The sequence below is a fragment of the Prionailurus viverrinus genome, chromosome C2, assembly GCF_022837055.1.
Source record: "Prionailurus viverrinus isolate Anna chromosome C2, UM_Priviv_1.0, whole genome shotgun sequence".
NCBI classification, from domain to species: Eukaryota; Metazoa; Chordata; class Mammalia; order Carnivora; family Felidae; genus Prionailurus; species Prionailurus viverrinus.
This window is the reverse complement of record NC_062569.1, coordinates 98,938,814-98,961,831: the sequence shown is the minus strand read 5'-3', so window position 1 is coordinate 98,961,831 and position 23,018 is coordinate 98,938,814. Positions and strand designations below refer to the sequence as shown.

Below are 23,018 nucleotides of genomic sequence, written 5' to 3'. Positions count from 1 at the left end.
TACCCTAGTTGCACTAATCCTACTAAACATCACCAAGAACTTATGGAAAAGATCCGAGTTAACCAATATCTAAAATATACGAGCATTTTCGCCATTACAGAGTTGCTTCCCTTGGAAGATTTCTTCTCATTTGTTGCAGTTTTTGCAAATAAGTCGCTGACAGGAGAATTAAAATGCAAAGCAATTTTGAAACTAAAATACTGTCTTTGCTTCTTTTTTAAAATTGTGGTTTGGTGTTTCTGCTTTGTTTAAAGATGTCCTTTTCCCCCCTGAAGAGTGTTAAAACATGCCCAGCAATAAAATCACCTTTGGAATATTTGTTAGGCTTAAGAATTCTTCTATTTGAGATGGAATCCCTTCAGGACACTGTCCAGAATGGAAAAATCCCTATTACGATGCTTTGATCAGGACCGAGGAGAGAAATCCCAACTAGGAAGAGAGAGTGGCATCTAGGATGATGCAATGGACTGGTGGCCTTTTGAATGATGGATGTTGCCATCTGAGAAATATCTGTTAATTTCTTTAAAACTTTCCCAAAAGCAAGGGTTAAGAAATCATCTAAAGGACGGTCATCTTATTTAGCCCTCTCAACCATGGTGGAAATAGTCAGAAGGTGACATTTGAAAGGAAGAAAGTAATTTTGGCATCAAGGCATCCTGATCTGTACCAGGCTTCTGATAACGCTGCTCTCTGTAGTTGTGAAGGGTGAGGAGGCCTGAACTCCTCCTCCTGGCTGACCACAAAAGGAAAACCCATTTGTCACGGCCTCTAGACTACTAGCGTTTCCTTAAAGAAAAGAAGTAAAGTCAATAGAAATTCTAGAATCATAAGATCTCAATGAACTTATAGAGAAGCAAGGAATCTGTTTCTGAAAGATAAAGTCCTCCCATGAAAAAGAACAGAATTCTAGATGGATCAGTTGAAAAAAATATTCAGTGGAGCAACTTAACGCTTTGCTAAAAGTCAAAGAACTACGTATCAAAATACAAAGCAGCAGGTTCAAATTACAGCAGGGATGGGCTGGCCACAGAGGCCCTCAGCAACCCAGGCAATACTTAAAATAATAAAAATTAAGAAAAATTAAAAAAAATATGAAGAAAATATCCTTCCTCTCTTTCAAATATAACTTTAATTGCCTTTTATTCTTTCTATCTGGAAGCAGTAGCGCTAACCTTAACAGTCTTGACTTACCAAAAAATATATATACGTGTGTGAAATAAAATAAAAGAGAAGGGATCGGTGGCAGTGTATGCAAAACCAAAACGAAAAAAAATTACTTTTAACAATCTCACTTTTTTTTGTTTTTTTTTTACACAAATACTGTCGTAAATATATTAAAAAAATCAGCATTCTATCTGGTAAACGTCACTTTTGCCCCTCTATAAAATTTTGAATTAAAAAAGCCTCAAGAACTTTTTATTATTCCCCCCCACCCTCCATTTCTCTTTCTTTTTCTCTTCCACAAGAATATATCCTGACACTTTTTTTTTTGTTTTTTTTTTTTGCAAAGATTGTTGGAAATAATCCTTCTCTTGTACCTAGAAACGTAGGTGCAAACCTCTGATATCTTTGTTTTATCTGCATTCCTGCCTTTCATGAAAGTCCCTCTTGATTGTGCTGAGGCTGTGGCTCAGCGAAGACACTGAATAAATACGATAGCCACTGTTGCTTGATGCTTGTCCAAGTCTTCCTGGCTTCTGCTGAAAGGGGGGATATGAAGGAGGTGGGCCAGGGGGTGCGGACTCAGCAGAATCTGGGGGAGAAGCCTGCCATTCGCCTTTCCCACACCACCCGACCCACTGCCCGTTCCCACCCCCCCCAGCCCTTTTATGAAATCAGACAACGTGGTAGGTGGAAAACAGCAGGGCCTTTCCTCTGGGTTTTCAACCAGAAGCGATATTCCACAGTTTTAACTGGTTACTGTGAAGTCCGAGCGGCCAGAATTGTGAAAATGTCCACTGAAACACTGCAAGCGGTGTACTTAAAGACAGTAGGCCTTTTAGATTTTGTTATAGATTTTTTGTAGTGCTCTTCACAAGTGAAAAAAAAAATTTTTTTTTTTACTTTTTTTTTTTTTTAAAGATTTTTTTTTTTGTAAAGAAGGGTTGTATTTAGAGGCCAGTAGCTAGAGATCCAACCAGTGGACCTCTTGAAGCACTACCAGGCCTTAAGGCCACCATCCGAGGGAGGCTGGGAAAACTATCATTCACCCGAGCCTCCGGAAATGTAATGTACCAGCAGGCAAAAAACAGTTCTTCATGTAGTACAAAATGAAACGAAACAAAAAACAAAAACAGAAAGTAAAAACGAAACCAAAACATTTCTTAAATTCTAGTGCCATAGCTTTTTTTGTTTGTTTCTTTTTTGTTGTTTTGTTTTGTTCATAAGAAAGAGAGAAAGATAACTACTTATCCGTCAGACACGTGCATCCTCATGTGGTCGTTGAACTGCTCGATTTGGTCAAACTTTGCTGGACAGACGGAGCAGACGTAAGTGGTCCCCTCGGTGCAGGCCACCACCCCCGGGGGGCCGGCGCGGGCACCTGGGGGTGTTCCCGCGGGAGGGGTCCCGTTGCTGGCACTGTGCAGGGCCACGTGTCGCTCCAGGAGGGTCTTGTGGGAGAACTTCTTTTTACAGATGTAGCACTCATAGGACTTCTCCCCCCGGTGGAGACGCATGTGCACATTGAGAGAGCTTTTCTGGGTGAAGCGCTTGTTGCAGATACTGCACTGGTATGCCCTCACTCCTGTGTGTGTCACCATGTGCTTGATAAGGTAATCCTTTAAGGAGAAGGAGCGCCAACAGATGCTGCATTGGTGGGGCTTCTCACCTGTCAGTGTGGGAAGAGACAGCGAGCAGGACGCAGCGAGACACAGCAAGGGAGAGAGAATGAGAGACGGAAGAACAAGACAACAGAAAACAAAAACAAAACAATTAAAAAACAAATCTGACCGGTTCACACTGCCCTGGAAAGATCCAGGCCTTCCTGGCCTGTCATGTTCTGAGAGACCTTGCTTTAAGGTGATGCCAGGACCATCTAGTTTTCCACGTCCCCAGGCCAGAAAATGGCTCTCTTGGAAAGCTACAAGATAGTCCCCCCACTAAAGCCTTCCAAAGGACATTCTGTGATGAAAAGGGATGGCGACTTTTAGGGGGTTGTTTTCAGCATCATCATGAGGAGATTTAACTGTGTGTTTCCCATTAATTTTATCAAACACATGCAAGAAATAGAGAGGAGAGATCTTTGAAGACATAGGGTTCTCTAGAATCTTTAGAAACCAAGGACAGTGGTTATATAGCTTGACTCTTCGGGGGACAGTCTCCGTTTCCAGTATTCTGTCTAGTGAATGCACCTGTGCCTTGACAGGTCTGGAAAATATTGGCCAAGTCATTACTGCTCCAAAATATAGGCGCAAGTCGTTCTGAAAAGCTACACTTTAAATTTGATTTATTTTACACAAAAATCTCCCTGAAATGTAACGTTAGAGTTAACTGGCTATTCCATCTTGACTGCGCTGAGCTGCAGACTGGCTTTGTCTGGTACGGAGGTTGAGTAGGTGGTGGACAGCACAACAGAGTGAAATGGTCCTGTTCAAATCCGGGCACCAACGCTCGGCATGGCTCTCGGACGAATCTCCAAATGCCTCTGAGGTATACAGTCCTACTTACCTCACTGTGCTAGTGTTGACATAAATACATATGAAATCACTTTGCAGACCACCAAGGGTGGTATGGGAATACTCTCATGGTATTCTTATTGCAAGACTATCCTTTCCCCCGACCCCCAATTAAATGGTTCCATACGCATTTTTGAACTCTGGGGTCAATTTAAAAAATAGTTTTCTCTTTCTTTGTTCTCGGCCTGTTGGCGGAAACCCTTCTTTCTCCTGTTTACTGCTTTGGTTTGCTGTTGGCTTAGAAACCAAATGTTCAAGCCTGTTAAAAAGATTAAGGTAAGCAAAAATACTGTTACTAAATGTACTACTACTACTAAATGTAGTAACATCCACGGGCCTGTGACATCTCTTTGGATGAATAGACCCTTGTTTTTGTTGGTGCTGTTTGTTCTCAGCTCTGCTCTTGACAGGTGAGAGGAAATGCATTAAGGTGTTTCCATCTGCCCCACCTCATTACTGATTGCCTAATGGAGGCACCCACCTCGGAGAAAAAAGTCCTTCTATGTACTCTTCCATAACCCAGCCCAAGGCCCCAAGCCTTTGAAACTCTCTAGTGTAACTGTTCGATATCTGGATTATGTATCGGGGTAGAAAATCTATTTCTTAAAATTGAGTTAACTTCCAATTAAAATATGTGCCTTGACTGTGTTTCCGTTTTCCCCATTATGAAACAGAAGAGGTTTGAGGTGTCATAGTAATAATGGCAATGAAAACAATCACCATGTATTCAGTGCTTAATATGTGTCAGGCTCAGTGTTAGTGCTTTATGTTCATGATCTGTTTTACAAAACTTGATCTCATCAGAAGCCTTTTCTCATTGTGTTTTTAAGTGTAAAAGGATATGTTTTGAAGCACAGGACAGTGAGGAATGGTTGTTTCGTTCAGGAATTACTCTACCAATTTCTTAACAATGTCATTGGTCTTTGAACCCTTTTTTCCTTAGTTATTCACAAATGTTTTGGCCTAGCTCCCTCTCCTCTCGACTCTTCTCTGATTTCTTTCCCTACATTCTCACTGATGGGACAGGACAGGTCCATAGGATCATAGGGTTAGAAGAGAAGAAGTTCACTTCTGGACAAATGGGGGACTTTAGGGAAGCTTCATTCCTAAAAGAAGACTTCAGTCTGTGCATGGTGTTTATGTAGGTACATTCTTTTGAAATGAGAGATTCCCAAAGAGAGACAGCCGTGTGTGTTATTTTTAGTTGGAACATTTCTGTCAGCTGTAAACATGCTTGAACTCAAGCTGGTCTTTGCCATCCTTGTGCTTTGAGTATGTACACTTTCTAGAGGCTACGATAGGCTGGCCAACCATCTTTTAAAACATATCCACCTATCACCTTTAATGGGAAGCTTGCCTTCTTAAGTTCCAGATGGTATTGTGGCTACTGAAACTTTATGTTTAAAATCCTCTTGCTATTTGAAACTTTCACCTTCTTACAGTGTGTTTTTCCTCTAGGCAAGGTCACTCATGAAGGCTTTTTGCTTTCACAACCTTCTAATCTGACTATAAATTGATTCTTCACGGTTGTTATCTTTCCCTCCATAGCATACATCTGTATGTTGTTTGTATGCATGTAGTGTTGGTTCAGCTGTTAATTATCTGTGTGACCCTGGGCTTTCTAAATCTCCCTGGGTTCATTTCCCCTTCTGAAAGCAAGGAGCTGGACCAAGCACTTGCCATGGCCCTTTGCAGATTTAGTGGCCTTCTGCCCACCCTGACCCACAACCCCTGAGGACTCTAGTCCAGGCCTTGTCAGCACATGACCTGAGGGCAACCTGCTTCAATCACTCACTGCATTAGCAGTCCCACATTTTAAATAGGACAAAGTATTCTGTTCCCTTCCCTGCCACAGAAAATGGTATGATAGTTAATGAGGAAAAATGTTTGTAAAGCACTTGGGAGCTCCTTAAAGGAAAGCGCTCTCTATAATTATTAAGGTGCTGTGTTGGTAGAGCATAGGTATTTCAAGAACTGTCGTACTAAATTGGGCATATTTTCAGATTAATCAGGTGTCCAGAACTTTCATTTATATATGTGCGAATTTGAGACACTATCACTCAGTAGAAATGTTAATATTTTTCTTTCTTATTTTTCTGTCTGTTGCATATAGGGACCCCGAAAGGGCTTTCAACATTATACATGAAATGGATGTGGTCTGCTAATTGTTGCTTTCAGTGTGGAGAAATGAAGAGTTAAGATGAGTGGAAGTGGATGGCTCTTCAGGACTGAGACTATAGTCAGGAATGGCAAGCCCAATCATTGTGTTAGGAAGAGACACAACATCCAAAGCAGACACTAGAATTATAACATAAGGGAGAAGCTCATATAAGCCCCTTCACTTTAAAATTTTTTTTTTAACGTTTTATTTATTTTTGAGACAGAGAGAGACAGAGCATGAACGGGGGAGGGGCAGAGAGAGAGGGAGACACAGAATCGGAAACAGGCTCCAGGCTCCCAGCCATCAGCCCAGAGCCTGACACGGGGCTCGAACTCCCGGACCGCGAGATCGTGACCTGGCTGAAGTCGGACGCTCAACCGACTGCGCCACCCAGGCGCCCCAAGCCCCTTCACTTTAAAATGTTCCATTTTGGGCTATACCGATGTGGGAGTCAGATATGAATTCCATTTCCTTGGCTGAGTGACTTGGGTATGTTACTTAACCTCTATAAGCCTCAGTTTCCTTATCTGTAACTTGAGAGTAATACAATAAGACCTGTCTTGTGAAGGTATTTTGAAAACTAAAGAGATAAAGCACTTAGCACAGAGTATGTGATCATTTTAAGAAAAAAAAAAAGTCAACTGTTCTTTTTAGTAGAAAGAAACTGATGATAAATGAAACCAACTGAGAAATAGTTTGCATTGCATGGGGAAGCCAACTCAGGATAAGAAAAATTTTTTTTCTGATAATCAATAAAGCAAGTGATTATACTGCAGCTATGTAATTCAGAGTTAAGGGTATAGTCCGCTCTCAGTTACATATGCTAATGACAGAAGCAGTATCATGAATAAAATGTCAGCAGACAGCGCTGACAGAGGGTTTCTGAGCAAGCGACAACTGAGTTCTGGAGGCCAAGAAACTATACGCAAGTGGAGAAACCAAAGGGGCAGCAGTGTCCTTTACAATTCCAACAGTGTGGGGGGAGCGGTGAGCATATATACTCCTCCAGTTTTTGATGTCTGTTCTCTAAAGAGCCTCTTTTAAACTCCTTCTCATGGACCAGCACTGATGCTCTACCATGAATGACAAGTGAGGGAAGAAAGAAAAAAAAGAAAGAAAAGAAAGGAAGAGAGATACTGTTAGGTTAGTAGATACAGAGGGTCTGCCCAAAGTTTAAGTAAAAGATATCCTACTGGGCTGAGATACCCCAATTCTGAATAGTGACTTCTGTATTGGGGGCTCAGCAAGAACCCACTTACTCTGCTGATTCTTTCTCACTCTAACCAGGCTTCTCCAGGCTTGCAGAAAGTACAGTGAATGCTATCACCGGGATGTTTTCAGAGGCACTGTTCCCACCTGTCTCTACCATACTCTTGGCATCTCCATCATCTACTTTAACACGACACCCTCTTTTTTAGGTGAGTATGGTGAGGGGTCAGAAAACCAAAACTGGGAGCTTGGCGAGAGGGTAGGTAGCAGGGAAGGAAAAGGATAGTAGGGGTCAGGGAAAGTGGTCACTTGCAAGGAAGGAGTCCTGGAATACAGAACATCAAGGTCAGAACAGAAAGTGGGAAAGGTTCAGTGGCAAGAATGGAAGGGTGCTCAGACAGAGTCACAAAGAGCTTTCATTGGCTGGAAAGTCTGCTCTCCACCAGAGAAGTCTAGCTGAAGGAAGGCCTACACACCTGAGATATGGTTGGTGTCTTTTGCCTCCACTTCTGAGGGTGCGATCCTGGTACCAGCTTGGACTGTGAGGCTGACTGGGGGGGGGGGGGACTGTTTACTGGGGACACATTGCATTCAGAGAACATCTGTGGCTTCAGTGACAGGTAACATATTTTGGTGTTGGCAGAATTTTGAAGATCTCAGGGAACTTCATCCATGTTATTTAACTTCTCTTACAACTTTATGAGCAGGTAGATACTAAAATCCCCAGAAGATGGTATTTCCATTAGAGAGGTAATATCCTGAGGGTCACCCAAAAAGTCAGTAACAGATGAGAGGATGATTTCAGCCTAGCCAGATTATCACTTCCTCCTCCTGTTAACGATTTCCTGCCCTCTGGATTATGCTGCAAAATGTATGATATTACTGTGACATATATCTTCTTTTTTTTATAAGTTTATTTATTTTGAGAGAGAGAGAGAGAGAGAATGAGTGGGGGAGAGGCAGAGAGAGAGAAAGAGAGAATCCTAAGCATGCTCCATACTGTCAGCACGTAGCTGGATTTGGGGCTTGAACTCACGAACCATGAGATCATGACCTGAGCCCAAATCGAGTTGGATACTTAACCAACTGAGCCACCCAGGCGCCCCTAACATATGTTCTTAAATGGCTTTGGTAATTTTATGATGTTTGTGGTTAAGTGCTTTCACAGAAATTATGCTATTTGATTCTTAGAGCAACCATGTAAAGCAAGTATTATTAAGACCCATATATTTTGTGGCAAAAAAACCTAAGGCTCAGATTGATTGCAGAACTTCTATAAGGTGAAGTTTACCACTTTCAGAGAGTGGTAAAACCAAAGCTTTCTTATTTCAAATCTTATACTTGTTCATTTCTTCACTGGCTTGATATAATTAATAGCCCAAATTCTGTGTGAGGATTATCACATTATTACCTTGATCTCAGCATTTTTACACTATTTCTGACATGTTATGTTACTAAATTCCTATATCCATTTACATCAAATTCCTGGCAGAAATAGCTGAGCTTCTCAAAGTAACAAACAAAATTATCATATATGCAGAGGACACTAACAGACTAAAAAACGGTCACCAATAAATGGGCTGTTGATAGTATGATTCAGAAAAAGCCCAAACATCTACCATTTGTTAGTGAAGAAAACACAAGTAGAAATGCAGATACAATAAATTCTTCAGAAAATAAAAAAAGAAAAAGAAGGAAAGAAAAAGAAATTTAAGTCTTGCTAGAAAATAATGCATTTATGTATAAGTCCCTTGAATTAAATTCTCTGGGAAAACATGCCCACATTTCTGAACATTCATTCACTTACTCACTCAAAAAGTATTTGTTAAGCTGCTACATATGCTAGCTTGTATTCATATATAGAATTTAAAGCAAAGAGTCCTAAGATTGGGTCTTAAAAGAAAGTTCCACCTGGATAGTATTGCGAGATAAAATACATGACACCCAGTAAAATCTGACTTTCAGAAAAGAAATGAATAATATTTTAGTCTAAGTATGCCACAAATACTGCATGGGACATACTTATGCTAAACATACACTTGTTGTTTATCCAAAATTCAAATTTAACTGGACATCCTGTATTTGTGTTTGCTAAATTTGGCAAACCTATACCTGCTGGTAAATAAATACTTCAAATGCCATCCTGGTCATTCAGTTCATTCACTGATCAAACATTTATTGAATGTTTATTATGTGTAAGGTATTATGCTGGGTATATTGAAGTATAAGGTATATAAATATCTTTATCTATCTATCTACCCACCTACCTACCTATCAACCATTTCTGGCTCACAGAGTTCACATTATAATTGGAAGGTGCAGAGATAACCCCATAATAATAATACAAGTCAGTATTTTAAGTGCCAGGAGGCGTACATCTGCCATGGTCCTTGTGCAGTTTGAGGGACTTAGCTCACCTCTCATACATGAGATATTTGCCTCCGTAATATAATTTAGCCACTATAAAAATCAAGCTGTTATTTTCAACTGGTTTAGTTGTTGCAAATGCATAGGTTCTTATGAGTGGAATTTTAGGGAACAATGTTACGTAACAAAAGCATCCTGATGCCATCCTCGTCATCACCCAGCCTTCTAGGGAAATGATTCCTAGCTTAATGTGAATCAGGGCTCACTGAAACACAGATTACTGGGCTCCATCACAGTGTTTCTGATTCAGGTCTGGATGAGCCTGAGATTATGTATGCTGCTGCTATGGGGATCACACTGTGAGAACCACTGCTATTGGGTTATTTTTGCATTTTCCCTATTGCTTGACTTCCATATGCACACTGACACCAAGTCTTATCCTTCTGTGTCCTCTGTCCTTGCCTTCCTATTCTTTTGACTTTTGTTTTGTCTCTTGAGGGGAGGGGACATAGAAGAGCCCTGCTTTGCTCCATGACAGGACGGTTTGTGTTTTTGGTTTTTTTCTCTGACTCTCTTATTTTCAAATACCTCAACTCTTGGTTTCCTTTCTCACAACTTTTATGAGGCTGTAGTAAAGTGAACTGGAGAAACTCTGAGGAGAAACACTGAGGAGAAACTCTGAGGAGAAACTCTGTGGTTTGTTTGGGAGTGGATAGAATGGTTAGGTGAGGGGTTTTCTTTTACTCTTAAAAAAATCATTAAAGAATGAAAAAAAAATGCTGATGTTATGAAGGAAGTTCAGGGGAAATCCAAGGAGCACCACATTGCTTCAGCATTTGAATTCCATAGAGGATGGAAACCTGTTAAGAGCTTATTATTCAGAGATGTGAGACAGAGCAAAGAATCTCAGTGTCTCTTGGGTGGAGGGGGCTAAGATAATAATGATGATGGTTTTTTTTTTTTTAAACATTAGCTAGTACTTTACCTTCTATGACAAGCTCTTAAATGTAGCATACCTTTACAGCTACTCAAAAGACAAGAAAATTATTATTTCCATTATAAACTCAAAGAATCTGAGGGTTATAAAATTAAGTGACTTGCTTATGGCCACACAGACAATTAAAGGAACCAAAACTGAACCCAAATAATATAATTCTAGTATAACTGTCTTTCACTTATGTTCCACTCTAAATTTTAGTGGTTCCCTGGTTCCCTGGTTCCCTAAGGGAACCTGGTTCCCTGGTTCCCTAACGTAGAGCTTAGCTCCAAAGTCAATACAATGGACTACTGATTTGTTTCAAACACTTCCCTTCAATGAATATGTGGATCATTAACCCAGAGCCCCACAGAATTTTATTTGGAATCCCGATTTCAGAATAGATTCTCTGCAGTTGTCCAAAATAAGTACTATTTACATTAAACCTTTGAGTAACTGAAATGCAAAGCCAGGTACCCTGCATAATAGCTGTGATGCAGAGATCTCAAATATCTTTCCTTTTAATTCTATCAAGCTGCTCTTTCTCAGTAAGATTCTTTTAGATTAGATTGTAGAGATTATACAAGATTATATTAGATTATACAGATTATATTAGATTATATAAGAATACTGAAACCATCCGTACTTTTCCAAGTATTCCTAGTACTTTCTAGAATCTTTTTAGAGCAACATTTGGACTTTTTTGCTCTGGATTATCATTTCCACTGGGCTCCTATGAAGCTGGGAGGCCCCCCCCCCTTTTTTTTTTATGTTTTCCCAAGAAACTGGAGAGAACTTTGTTTTGAAATGGAGGGCGCAGTGAATCCAGGTCCTGAATTACTTCCATATGTTCAGGCTGTCATGCCTTTTGAAAAATCTAGACCAATTGTTCTTTGACTTTGTTAGGTTATGGATTCGTTCTGTTAGACAAAGGTCTTGAAAGACAGATGGCCCTTCCAAACTGCCACTGACAAATAATTCAGGGTGAATGGGAAAAATTTTGCTTCTTTTGAATGAGGTGCTCAAGTGATATCTGTGTATTATTAATTGTTCCCAGACGTAGCCATGTCATACACACCAATACAAAACCTTCATAACTTACTGAGGACCTTCATAGTTTACTAGGTTATCTAAAGGCTAAAGGTTTGAGAATAATTTAGATTTAGATTTATGAAATGACTTTACTTGTAGGTTTTGTATCTATGATGTCTAAGAGTACAAACCCATTGCTGGTTTTCTCGTGGGCAAATCTAGTTATTTGGGTTAACCACAGAATCCTTTAGTGAATCCACTGGATAAATGCGTTTATATAGCAAAAAGACAATTTTTGATAGTGCACTGAAAATTTTATGTTCCAAGTTTAAAGTCTTATTTCAATATGTGAATTTTATATCTACTGGGTCTACTGGAAGGGATGCACATTGGGGGAGGGGGGGTGGTAATAGAAATGTATGGATCCAAGACAAGCAAACTAAACTTTGGCTGAGGATACACTTCCACAAATGGTCTCTTTTTCCTCCTTAATCTTTAATTTGATGGTTTATGTGACAACTATTCAGGAAAAGAAAGGGAAAAAAATTTTGAGAGCACTTTTGTAAGCCATAAAGTGCCACATAAATAAAAATATTACTGCTTGATCCATTTACCAAATAATGATGATACCCATACCACATGGAAAACTACCCCTGATTGATCTCAGGTGATTACTGAATTCACATTTACCCCAAATAAACATAGTGACTTACCTACCTGATTTCCTGCTAAATTCAGTAGTGAGTTACCATGTTTATTTGGAGGTGTGAAAATTGTCATCTTTAAGAACTGATTCACATAAAGGCACATGCATAGATTTACATAATGTCTTGCCTTAAGCTGACGGTTAAGAAGGCAAACTTCATTGTAAGTAACGTTCGGTTTTAGTTGTTCACTTCCAGGTTGGGTACCTTATCTTAGTGTTTGTTTTCCTTCCCTTCTATTTCCTAACTTAAGTTTATGTGCCTTATGTCCTATCCCCTAGATGCCTGCTAGCTTATGTGAGAAACAAAGTTGCTTTGAGGAACTAATTTATTTTCATGTATTATAATTCTAGTATATAATTTTTTCTGGCAACTTTTTTGTTTTTTAACAGGGTGTTCTGGAACCAGAGGTATACCAGAAGAATGACTCTTGTGATAAGAATTTCAAATATGGTGATCACCATTGGGGTAGGTATTTTCAGGTACAAGAGAATCTATGTGACATCAGCTGGGCTGGGCAAAGGGCTAGGAGGGCAGGAGATCTTAGCTCTAGAATCACAGAATCCAGGGATGAAACACCATCTCACCCAATTACTCACCTAATGATTGGGTCCCCCCTACAACATCCCTTTGAAATGATCATCCATTCTCTCCTTGAACACCTCTAATTATAGACACTCAGTCCCTTTGGGCGCTGCCTATCCCATCTTAGAGCAGCTCAGACCATTAACAACCCTTTTCTTTTATTTAGTTGAAAGAATCTCCTTTATAACTTCCAATCATTGGTCCAGTTCTACCTTTTGGAGCCAAACAGAATGAGCTTAATGTCTCTTTCCTCCCAACCATTTAAATAAAGCTAGCAATACTAATGTTAGCTACCATTTATAGAGTGCTGATTATGGGCCGGGAATTGTTTTAAGAGCTTCATGTATTAATTCATTTAATCCTGAAAATAACACTATAAGAAAGATGTATTACTATTATCCTGTTTATATAGACAAGGAAACAAGTATAGAAAGATTAAGCAACTTTCCCAAAGTGACAACGTTTAGTAGTGCCTAAGTCTAATTTCAAACCCAGGCAATGTGGGTCCAGAGTTCCAGCTTAACTACTACATTATGCTGCCCTTGAAGGTCAAATACTTGTATGTGGCTTCTATGATGCCCTGAGTCTTTCCTGCAGGTTGAACAGCCCTAGGACCTTCAACTATGATATGCCATGGCTTTGCCTTCCTTCGTCATCCTAATTATACTCCTCTGAATGGGCTCAATCAGTTTATTGTCCTTTTAAAAGGTAGTGCCCAGACTAATCTGTGGTCTCTAGGTGTTGAAAATAGAGAATAAGCAGTAGAAAATAGAGTGAGTCTATCACTTCTCTTCATTTCAGGGACCACAAATGCAGCATAAGCTTGCATCAGCCTTGTTGTGGTCTCTTCAAGCTGATGATTCATACAGAACTTACTACAGACTAAATCTTTCATTCCTATTCTGCGTATATGACTTTAGTCATATATGACTTTAGCCTATGACCACTGCACTGCTGTGGAAGGAGTGCTCACGGTAAAATGAAGTGACTAGAGTATATAATTTCCAAGGACTTTTCCAGTTCTAACCACCTAGGATCAAACAATGTATTACAAAGTCCGATGCATTTAAAGGATATTGTGCCTGCAAATTCTTCATCAGACTTTTTTTTCCCATTTGCCCTTCTACATAAAGGGTTTCTGTGGTTTTGTATTTGGTGGCACAATGCTTCATTCCTATGACGGGGGCACCCTTGGGGCTTCTAGAAGATGGCTCCTTCTAATCGGAAAGATGACTCCAAGACTTGCCTTCCACTGCTGTCCTGCCCCTCCCTTCCTACAGCCCCCCTGACACCCACAGCCCACTTCCAGGTCTCCAGGAGAGCCTACACTCACCTGTGTGTACGAACATGTGCTTGACGTAGTTCTGTTTGGCGGTGAAAGTCTTGTTGCAGAGAGTGCACTCATAAGGCTTTTTTTCGCCCTGCCCACTGGCTGTGCTGTGGCCTGCGGATGGGGCCAGGGGCTGTGGCGCTGGCAGCTGTGCAGTAAAGGTCGACAGGCCGGGCTGGGACACTGTCACAAACTGGGTCTGCTGGCCTGCCAGGGGCTGTGGCAGGCTGAAGAGGAAAGGCTTGGGGCCACTGCCCGCGGGCTGGGTAGTGAAGAGGGCCGGCAGGTAGGTGTTGCCGGCTGTGCCAATGACCTGTGTGTTGCTGGTCAAGGTCAGAGGCATCCTCAAGTTGCTGGTGAGGGTTTCTGTCTGGCGTAAGTAGAGCTGGGTACTTGGCAATGGCTGCCCAATGGACGTGTTGACCGAAGGCTGCTGCAGGACGCTCTTGTCGGAGCTGTTGCTGACAGTGATGACCGTGTTGTCCATCTCTACCTCGTTGCTTCTCTCCGGGGAGGAGGCACCTGTTTCTAGCTGGTGCGGCTGCGGGCCGCCCTCGGCAGGAGCTTCCGTGGCCTGTTCGGCTTGGGCAGGTTCGGCCTGGCCATCCCGCGCTGCCCCCGGCCCGAACTGCTGCTCCACAGAGTCAGGCTCGGTGCCTATGGAGGAACTGACGCCCGAGTCGAAGCTCTCGCCCTTGGGCTCACTCTCGGTGCCCTCCGCCTGGTCGGTGTCTTCCGTGCACTCCTCGGATTCGTTGCGCTCCAGGATCTGCACCCTTTGCTGCCCATAGTAGTCGTAATCGTCCTCCATCTCCTGTTTAATGTGGATGTTGCCCACCAGGGTCTGGATGCGCACCGGCCGGGGCTGCTTGCGGCAGTGCGTGGTCTCGGGGGTGGTGGACAGGTAGCGCTCCATCTGCTGCGAGCGCTCATGGATGCGCGTGATCCAGCTGGGGTCTTCCATGTGGTGGTCACGGGGCAGGCCGAGTGCAGTCTCGTGGTGGCTGACCACCGCACCGCTGTAGAAGGAGCGCTCACCGCTGCCGTTCTGCATGGAGCATGCGTAGAGTGCCGAGTAGATCCTGTCCACGCTGTGCTGCGGGTGGCTCTGCAGGTAGCCTGACTCAGTGTCGCTGCTCTGGCCCGATGTGCCTGACTCGGGAGTGCCCCGTGGCGTGTCCTGGCCGGAGTCCTGGATCCCCGGGAACACATCGCCCACGTTCTGCGACACGATGCGCGTGCACTCATCGATGACTGTTTTGATCTGCAGGATGCTGGCGGCCGTGAGGATCTGTAGGGCTTCCGACTGCGAGACGCGCAGCACGCCGCTGTACATGAAGTCAATGAGCTTTTGCACCGACTGCACCGACACCACGGATGGGATCTCGATGTCGCTGTAGCCCAACAGCAGCTTGTCCTGGAAGAAGGGGCTGCCGGCTGCCAGCACGCAGCGGTGCGCGCGCAGCATGCTCCCGTGGATGCGCACCGTCACGTCACAGAAGTGGCCACGGTTGCGCTGCTCGTTGAGGGTCTCGAGCACGGAATTGCTGAAGTTGTGAAGGTTGATGCTGTGAATGCGCTCGGTCATCCCCTTGCAACTGATGTCACCTGCACGGTGGGTGGCAAGACAGACACAAGACAGGGCGTGTGGGTCAGGGCTAACTGACTTCATTCCTAACACCCATGTCTTAGGTGGGTAATGCCCATGGCTCCTGGAAACAGCCCCAACCCCCCACCTTGCAGACACAAGCAGGCTCTGTGGCGAGTTGGACATGCTTTGCACAGCAGGCTGAGGTACGATGGCCTACGGGAACAATGCCTTTCTTCTATTTGGCCCCAACAATGCCCCAGCTATTTTGGGTACTGAATCCCTGTCAATGCCCTAGAGCTTCAGCCAGGGTTGTCGAAGTAGAGCAGCCAAATAAACAGATGGGTCATTTGCCTGCTCTTACTACAACTTCAGCAAATAAGACCTGAAAAACAAATGGAAAATTGGTTCTCATGGGACTGTCTACTTCCACTTTAGACAGGTCTAAGACGAGGTCCTTCGGGAAAGCTTACATTTTTCCCAGTTTTTCAAGGTTCTTGATTTTATTCATAGACAGCAATCATATTCATTGTTAAAAAATAAAGTCCCTTCCTACTCATTTATATGTATTTCCAAACCCACACCATGTATGCAAAAACTCTTGGAAAATTCAATCCAGACTAAGACATCCACCAAACAGCTGCTGCCATGTTTTCCAGTTGAGGGACAGGTGATGGAATGTAATCTGCTGGTTGAAGGGGCGCTCACCCACTGTTTTCCGTATGTACACATTCTTCTTGTCATCTCTGACAATCTGAGAACTTTCTAACTTGGTTGTATGTGATATGGATGGTTTCCTGAATTTCCTGAAACTTAATGTAGAAGGAGTGTTAAAAAGGTCAGAGATGGCAGCACTGACCTGGCAGACTGTAGTATACTAGGTGCTCATATTTACTGTTCAAACTGGGCACTTCTGAGAGTGCAAGGGAGCACTGTTAATAATTAGGTGAGGACAGCAGGAGTAAAGCAAGAATGGGATGTGTGATCACCCAAGCCAATAGAGTGCTGTATGTACTTGCTACAGCTCCCCGTGGGAAGGCAATCGTGTACTATGGGGAGGCTGTGGATAGCCTGACCCATTGCTTATTCCCCACATTCTGCAGACAAGGGATAATGTCGGTAACATCTGGATCACAGATTGAGAAATAAAATGGATGGCTGTAACACTAAGTCTTAGGGCTTTCCTATTTTTCTACCTCACTTCTCAAATGGCTCCAAAGAATCCTTTTCTCTGAACCATCCTTCATTTCTATTCCCTATTCCTGCCTTCATAACTGAACAATCAGCTTGAGAGGCCAAGTGAGTAGGCTTTTACCACCCAGGTGGCTCAAGCACGGATTGTTGGCCTGTGACCCGGATCTCTGTGTCTTGTGAGAAGTAACCCCCAGAGGTAATGATCTGCAGATGGGAGGAATGCCCACCTCCTTTGGTTCTTTCTCGTCCACCTTAGGAGAGAGGACCGGTTCAGGAAAGTCTGAGCTCAACCAGCTCTACCTTGCTTCACTCGATCTCCTCCTCATGCTATTTGAGCTTAGTTGGTGTGACCACATCCTTTTACATACTCATTTATTTCCTTTGTTTCCATCTTTATATTTTGTCAGCCTCACATACATCCAGTTAACTTAATAAATGCCTAGAGACTCTATGTTCACTTTCAGTGATATGATTTGCATTGGTTTTTACGTAAGAGAATTCCTTCTTGTTCTGGCTTCCATTTGGTCTATTATGTGCCTAAAATACTGTATTGGGCTACAGTTTCTATTTTTTTCACTGTTGTAAAACAAATGGTCTTTGCCAGATTCAAGAATCATGGTGAACCCTCTATAACCATGCTAATACAAAATAGGGCCCTAGGGGAAGGCCCCAATAACCCAGGAAGAAATGTTCAGGAAATCAGTCAGCAGACCAAATTCTAAGACCTTGCTGAATCCTCCATGCACATAGAGCATGATAACGACAAAGCATTTATTTTTTAAAAGCTTACCACTTATTACCATATCATTTCACTGAATCGTCACAGCAACCCCTATCACATAGGTAGTATTATTATCCTCATTTTTCAAATGGGAAAACTGAGGCCAGAGAAATCAAGAAAATCACTCAAGGCCACTTAGGCAATTGGTGAAAGAGTGGCATTTGAACCCAGGTGGTCTGGCCCTAGAATTCACATTCTTACCTGCTTCATTGCATTTGCATGCTTTGCCCCAAATGAAGTCTGGCCCTTAGGTGTCCATGGGTCCACTGTAAAGCCGCATGAAAAGGTTTGTCCAATGTGTCCTTCAGTTACTTCTATATCTACCCATAAATTAGCACGGTGTTCATGTTTCTAGGCCTTGGGACTTCAACATGGTTTCAGTAATCTAACTTAAAGACATCTTTAAGTTGCACTAAAATGTAGTAAGACTACACTAAAATGTAGTAAGGCTTTTCTTTGTTTTAATATATTTTTTAAATGTTTATTTTTGAGAGGGGGGGCAGGGAGAGGGGACAGAGGATCTCAAGCGGGCTCCGTGCTGACAGCAGCGAGATCCACAAGATCCTGGCCTGATCCGAAGTCGATGCTCAACTGACTGAGCCACCCAGGTGCCCCAAAATGTAGAGTTTTCTACATATAATTTTACTATCACTAAGGTCTTTTTTATTTAAGTTAACAGTGAGCACTAAAACTGGCCGAGTCTCTGATAAAATCACCATCTCTAAGTAGGATGGATTTATTAGATAACTTTTTCCCACACAGGTGAAAATACTCTTTTTTTTTTTTTTTGACGTTTATTTATTTTTGAGACAGGGAGAGACAGAGCATGAACGGGGGAGGGTCAGAGAGAGAGGGAGACACAGAATCTGAAACAGGCTCCAGGCTCTGAGCTGTCAGCACAGAGCCCAACGCAGGGCTCAAACTCACGCACCGCGAGATCATGACCTGAGCCGAAGTCGGACGCTTAACCAACTGAGCCACCCAGGCGCCCCAGGTGAAAATACTCTTTAAACACACATTTGCTCATAGCACCAGCACAGACATATCACTATATTTGCCATTTATGATGAAGAGGTGTCTTTCTTCTGATTAATTCTGGAAAGAAACTCTACCACAAGTATCATAATAATATCATGTAGCATTTCACAATGGACAAAACTCTTTCACGTATAATATCTTAGTATTTTCTTAAAACCATCCTATATGTTTTCAGGACAAGTCCTATTACTACTATTTGATGTACAAATAAGTTGAGGCTATCAAAGTGTTTAAATGACTTAGCCTAGGTTTTACACAGCTAGTAAGAGGCAGGGTTAGGATTAGAACCCACACCCTTGATGTTCTTCCCACTGCATACCACTGGATCTCTGGAGAATGAAAACTGGATCGCCTAAAGATCTAAGGCCACCCTAATTCTCAAGACATAGAAGAAAAGATAAAAACACTGAGAGTGATGATGAAGGTTGCTTTACAGAGGGAAATGGTCAACACCAAAAGCTGTCATCACACTGCACACATTCACACACACAATCTCATGAGAAAAATTCAAACTGCTTGCTTGAGTGAACTGGTCGAGTCTATCCAAACAATCAGGTAACCCTATGGAGATAATCACAAAAAACCCATTACATGGTCTGAATTATGGTTTCTGCAGTAATGTCAACCAACTTCGTTAAAGACCACAGTGACAAACTCCAACCTGCACACATGTACAACCTGACCTGACAAGCCTGGTTGGATTTTTATAGACACAATTTTTAAACATCTCCCTGAGTGCACTGGTCCCACACTGCAGTAAGCAGCCATGAAAGGCTGAATGGGCTTTGCTGATACGGGTACAGATGCTATGGGGGACCCTGCCTCTCCATTCAAGCGCGCCTGGTTCCTCCCGCACACAATGCTGAAGCAATTCTTTCCCAGGCTTTCTTTTATATTTAACACTAATACAGTGGGAAAAAGTTTCTGCCACAGCAAGGCAATGTCCAGGCTTTTGTGAAGCAGGCCTTTTCATCCAATGGGCATTAATGTATAGATTCCAACGGAATAAATCTGAAATAGTCTACTGTAGAAGATTTGTTCCCCATTGAAAACAAATCTTGATTAGATGGTTATTCAGGGACTGTATAGGAAGGAATGGTGTGAAAATGCTAACTCCATTCTTTCCTAGATTGGCACTGAATAGGCATTTGGGCTATTCAAAAACAAAACAAAACAAAACAAAACAAAAAACCACCAACCACCCTCTTAACTCTACAAAACCATACAACTTTCCAAAGATTATGTATATTTGGGGACACCACCTCACCCCAAAAATACCCCACGATCGTGTGAACATAGAACTGCGGGGGTAAAATGAAGAGTTGATAAAAATGGTTCTCTATGTGTTTAAAAATAATAACCGACCTCCTTTCCACTAGAGTAAAAATATAGAGTCAGCCTGAGATGGCATTCACTAGAAACACACAAGGCATCCTACCACAGAAAGTGGTCATGTATTCTGAATGACTGTGTTCTGTGAGCGAGCACAATACGGATGGGGCTGAAGCGGGGCGAGCACCGAAGGGAAAATCGGCTTGTGGTGAAAGAGGTGATGGAGGGCCTGGCTCTGCCTTGTAGGAACCAGGCTCCTGACTGTCTCTTAAACTGCGGGTGTTCGGGGACAGGACTTAGCATGAGAATAAAAAGCTGCTTGTGCACAAGGGAAAATGAACAAGAAAGGAAACAGCAGGCAATACAATCTCCTTTAATTAGGTGTGAAATCCAGTCCTTTCTCAGCCCCGGATATATAAAATCAGACCAGTGCAAGGGTGAGGTGCTATAGAGGGAGATGGGAATTTGAAGTCTCTGTGATTTGGGAGGAAACACCAGCTCTCAAATTAAAACCAACATGAATTTCGGTCAAGTCAACATGTCTAAGTCAAATGGCAGGGCCGAAAAGCCCTTGAGCTTTCAATCTGGGCCAGCAGGCTCACATGAGGTAAGTGGGTCAGCTCACAAAATAGGGCTAGGGTGGCCAGGCCTCCACAGCCCAGGCTTTTATATCACACTCTTTGCCACCTTGCACCTTGATACTTTTACTGTGTTGAAGTTTCTCTTTCGTATATCAGGTGATTAGTGGTGATCGTAAGCTACCGTGTGTTGGTGCTACTGACCAAGTTGGTCATACTAGGAAAGACTGATTCTTCTCCTGAGAAAACAGGGATGCATGTGGTCACTCAGGTCCCTTCCTCCCCAAATCTACATCTGTTGCCCCTGCCCGGGCCAAGACCTCGGATATTTGAGTTCACGTATGTGCCGGGGTGGGGAGGAGCTGAGCCTGAGGAGGGCAGAGGTTGCTTCCTCACGGGCTTCACCATCCAAAGCAGATGGCCCAACACATTCTTTCTATCTCAGGGGCATCTTCACAATCTTTGTGAGACAGGGAAACTGAAGGACTCCGTAAAAACCTGCTTTTTGTTCCCTTTCCCACTTCTATTCTGCTAGGACCTGCATCTCTGCCCTACACATGCCTTAATGTATGTCCTCCTTTGTAAGGGACAAGGAGTTCATGATCTCTTTGGAGTCTTCCAGCACAGCAGATAACATCTAAGGACTGACCAGGCGAGGTCATCATGTGCATATTCCAGACCACTGGCGCTAGACATCTCGACGCCAACACCCCCTGGCTCCAGGGAGTAAGTGACTTATGATGGACACCTGGACTCTGTCCTTGTTCTGACCAGTTCCTGGATGACTGAGAGGACATGTGCACCAGACCACAATCGTCAATAAAAAATCCCCAGGCCCCAAGTGAAGATGAGACTCCCTCCTTTCCTTTCCGAGTCTCCCACACACTCTGTCTGTACCTGCACTCTCTTTCTACCTTCAATAAACTCTGCTTTCACCTCCTCCTGGCTCGCGTTTGATTTCTATCCTGCACGCAGCCAGGAACCCTCTTGGCTGGTCCTGTGGGATGGCCTCTGGGTCGTGGGACCCAGCCTGTCAACATCATTTGGAGGGTGGCTGGGAGCACTGGAGAAATCACTTACCGCTGGCTCCATACACCTAGCATATCCTAGCTGTCATTGCCCCTGGATGTGGACCGTGGGAGGGTCATTAGCATATGGGAAAGAGAGCTGCACTGCCTTATGCACCCACTCCTGGGTGTAAAGGGAGTGCTTTGGTTTGTCTCCCAGTGAGAGTTGTCCTCTACCTTCCTGATTGTCTAAGCCCAAGGTACAGGAACCATTAGAGGATATTCTCTTTTTCTCTCTCTCTCTCTTTTTTTTTTTCTTTTTTACCGTTGGTAACAAATTGTTCTCTTAAAGCATTAAAAATTTGTTCAACTTTCAGAAATTAGATTTTCAAACTATTTTCAGGAATATACCACCTATGAATGTTGGGAACAGTCTGTATTTACTTTTTAGTCACCACTTATTATTTTAGCTGGACAGAGATAGTCAACTTACTAATTTGCCTGAAGTGTTTACACACCATTCTACTTATGATCTCAGTACCATAGTTGGATATGTCTTTCATATTCCTTGAACTCTCATTCATACATGTAAGGAACTTTCATTCCTTCCAAAGCACAGTTTAAGTACTGAAAGGTCTTTAGGAAGTGTATGTGTGGGCTCTAGGGGTATCCACATATTATCACGAATGGGCATGTTTCTACTTTCTTAGGGATAAGGTCAATGTCTTTCATTAGAATCTCAAAGAGGTCTGTATTCCCCTCAAATTAAGACCCATGAATCGAGAATCAAGTATCTCTCCTCAGGCTGCTCTTAACTACTTTCAGTAATCAGAGCCTCTGAAACTGATGTCGCCTTCATGATTGCATCTGAGGTAGCAGGCCGGCAGGCTGATATTTCCCATTTACTTGAGTGGATGCTATTTTATGTGATCAACGCCACAGTCTTAGCCAAAGTGACAGCACTTACCCTTCCAAAGAGAATGATTCAAAAAAAAAAAATAGGATTGAAAAGGAAGAGAAAAAAAAGAACAGAAATATAGATGATAAAGTACTAACACTAGCTGAGATCTGGAGGAATAGAACAGAGCTATATAGTCTGACAATTGGTGAAGCCGACTATAGGTTTTTATCAGAGCGGATCCCCTTTGAAAGTTAACACAAATCCATATAAGAACTAGGAAATATCCCTTAATGTTTTTTGGACTGTTAAAAATGAGATATTGTGGTATAAATTGAACAAAAAATAAATACAAACTTAATATGCACTTCTTTTTTAAAAAATCTTAATGTGTACTTCCAATCTAGCCAACAAGGTAGAGTTCACCTGAAAGCCCTGTAGTACTTCAAACAGACGGCTTTTCTTTCTTTTTCTCCCTCCCTCCCTCTCTTCCTTCCTTCCTTCCTTCCTTCCTTCCTTCCTCCATCCCTCCCTCCCTCTCTCCGGTCTCTCTCTTCCTCC

The 23,018-nt window shown here is 42.7% G+C and overlaps 1 protein-coding gene across 27 annotated transcripts in view; it reads right to left on the bottom strand.

The window, feature by feature from the left end:
- Positions 1–1,834: 1,834 nt before the first annotated feature.
- Positions 1,835–23,018, bottom strand: part of ZBTB20 (zinc finger and BTB domain containing 20) — a 767,438-nt gene continuing 746,254 nt past the window's right edge. For all 27 annotated transcript variants that reach the window (XM_047874794.1, XM_047874786.1, XM_047874793.1 and 24 more), the window contains 2 exons: positions 14,045–15,649; positions 1,835–2,830 (listed from right to left, as the gene is read on the bottom strand). In XM_047874794.1, the coding sequence (XP_047730750.1) occupies positions 2,409–2,830; positions 14,045–15,649 (2,027 nt within the window). In that variant the 3' untranslated portion in view covers positions 1,835–2,408. The remainder of the gene's footprint in view (positions 2,831–14,044; positions 15,650–23,018) is intronic.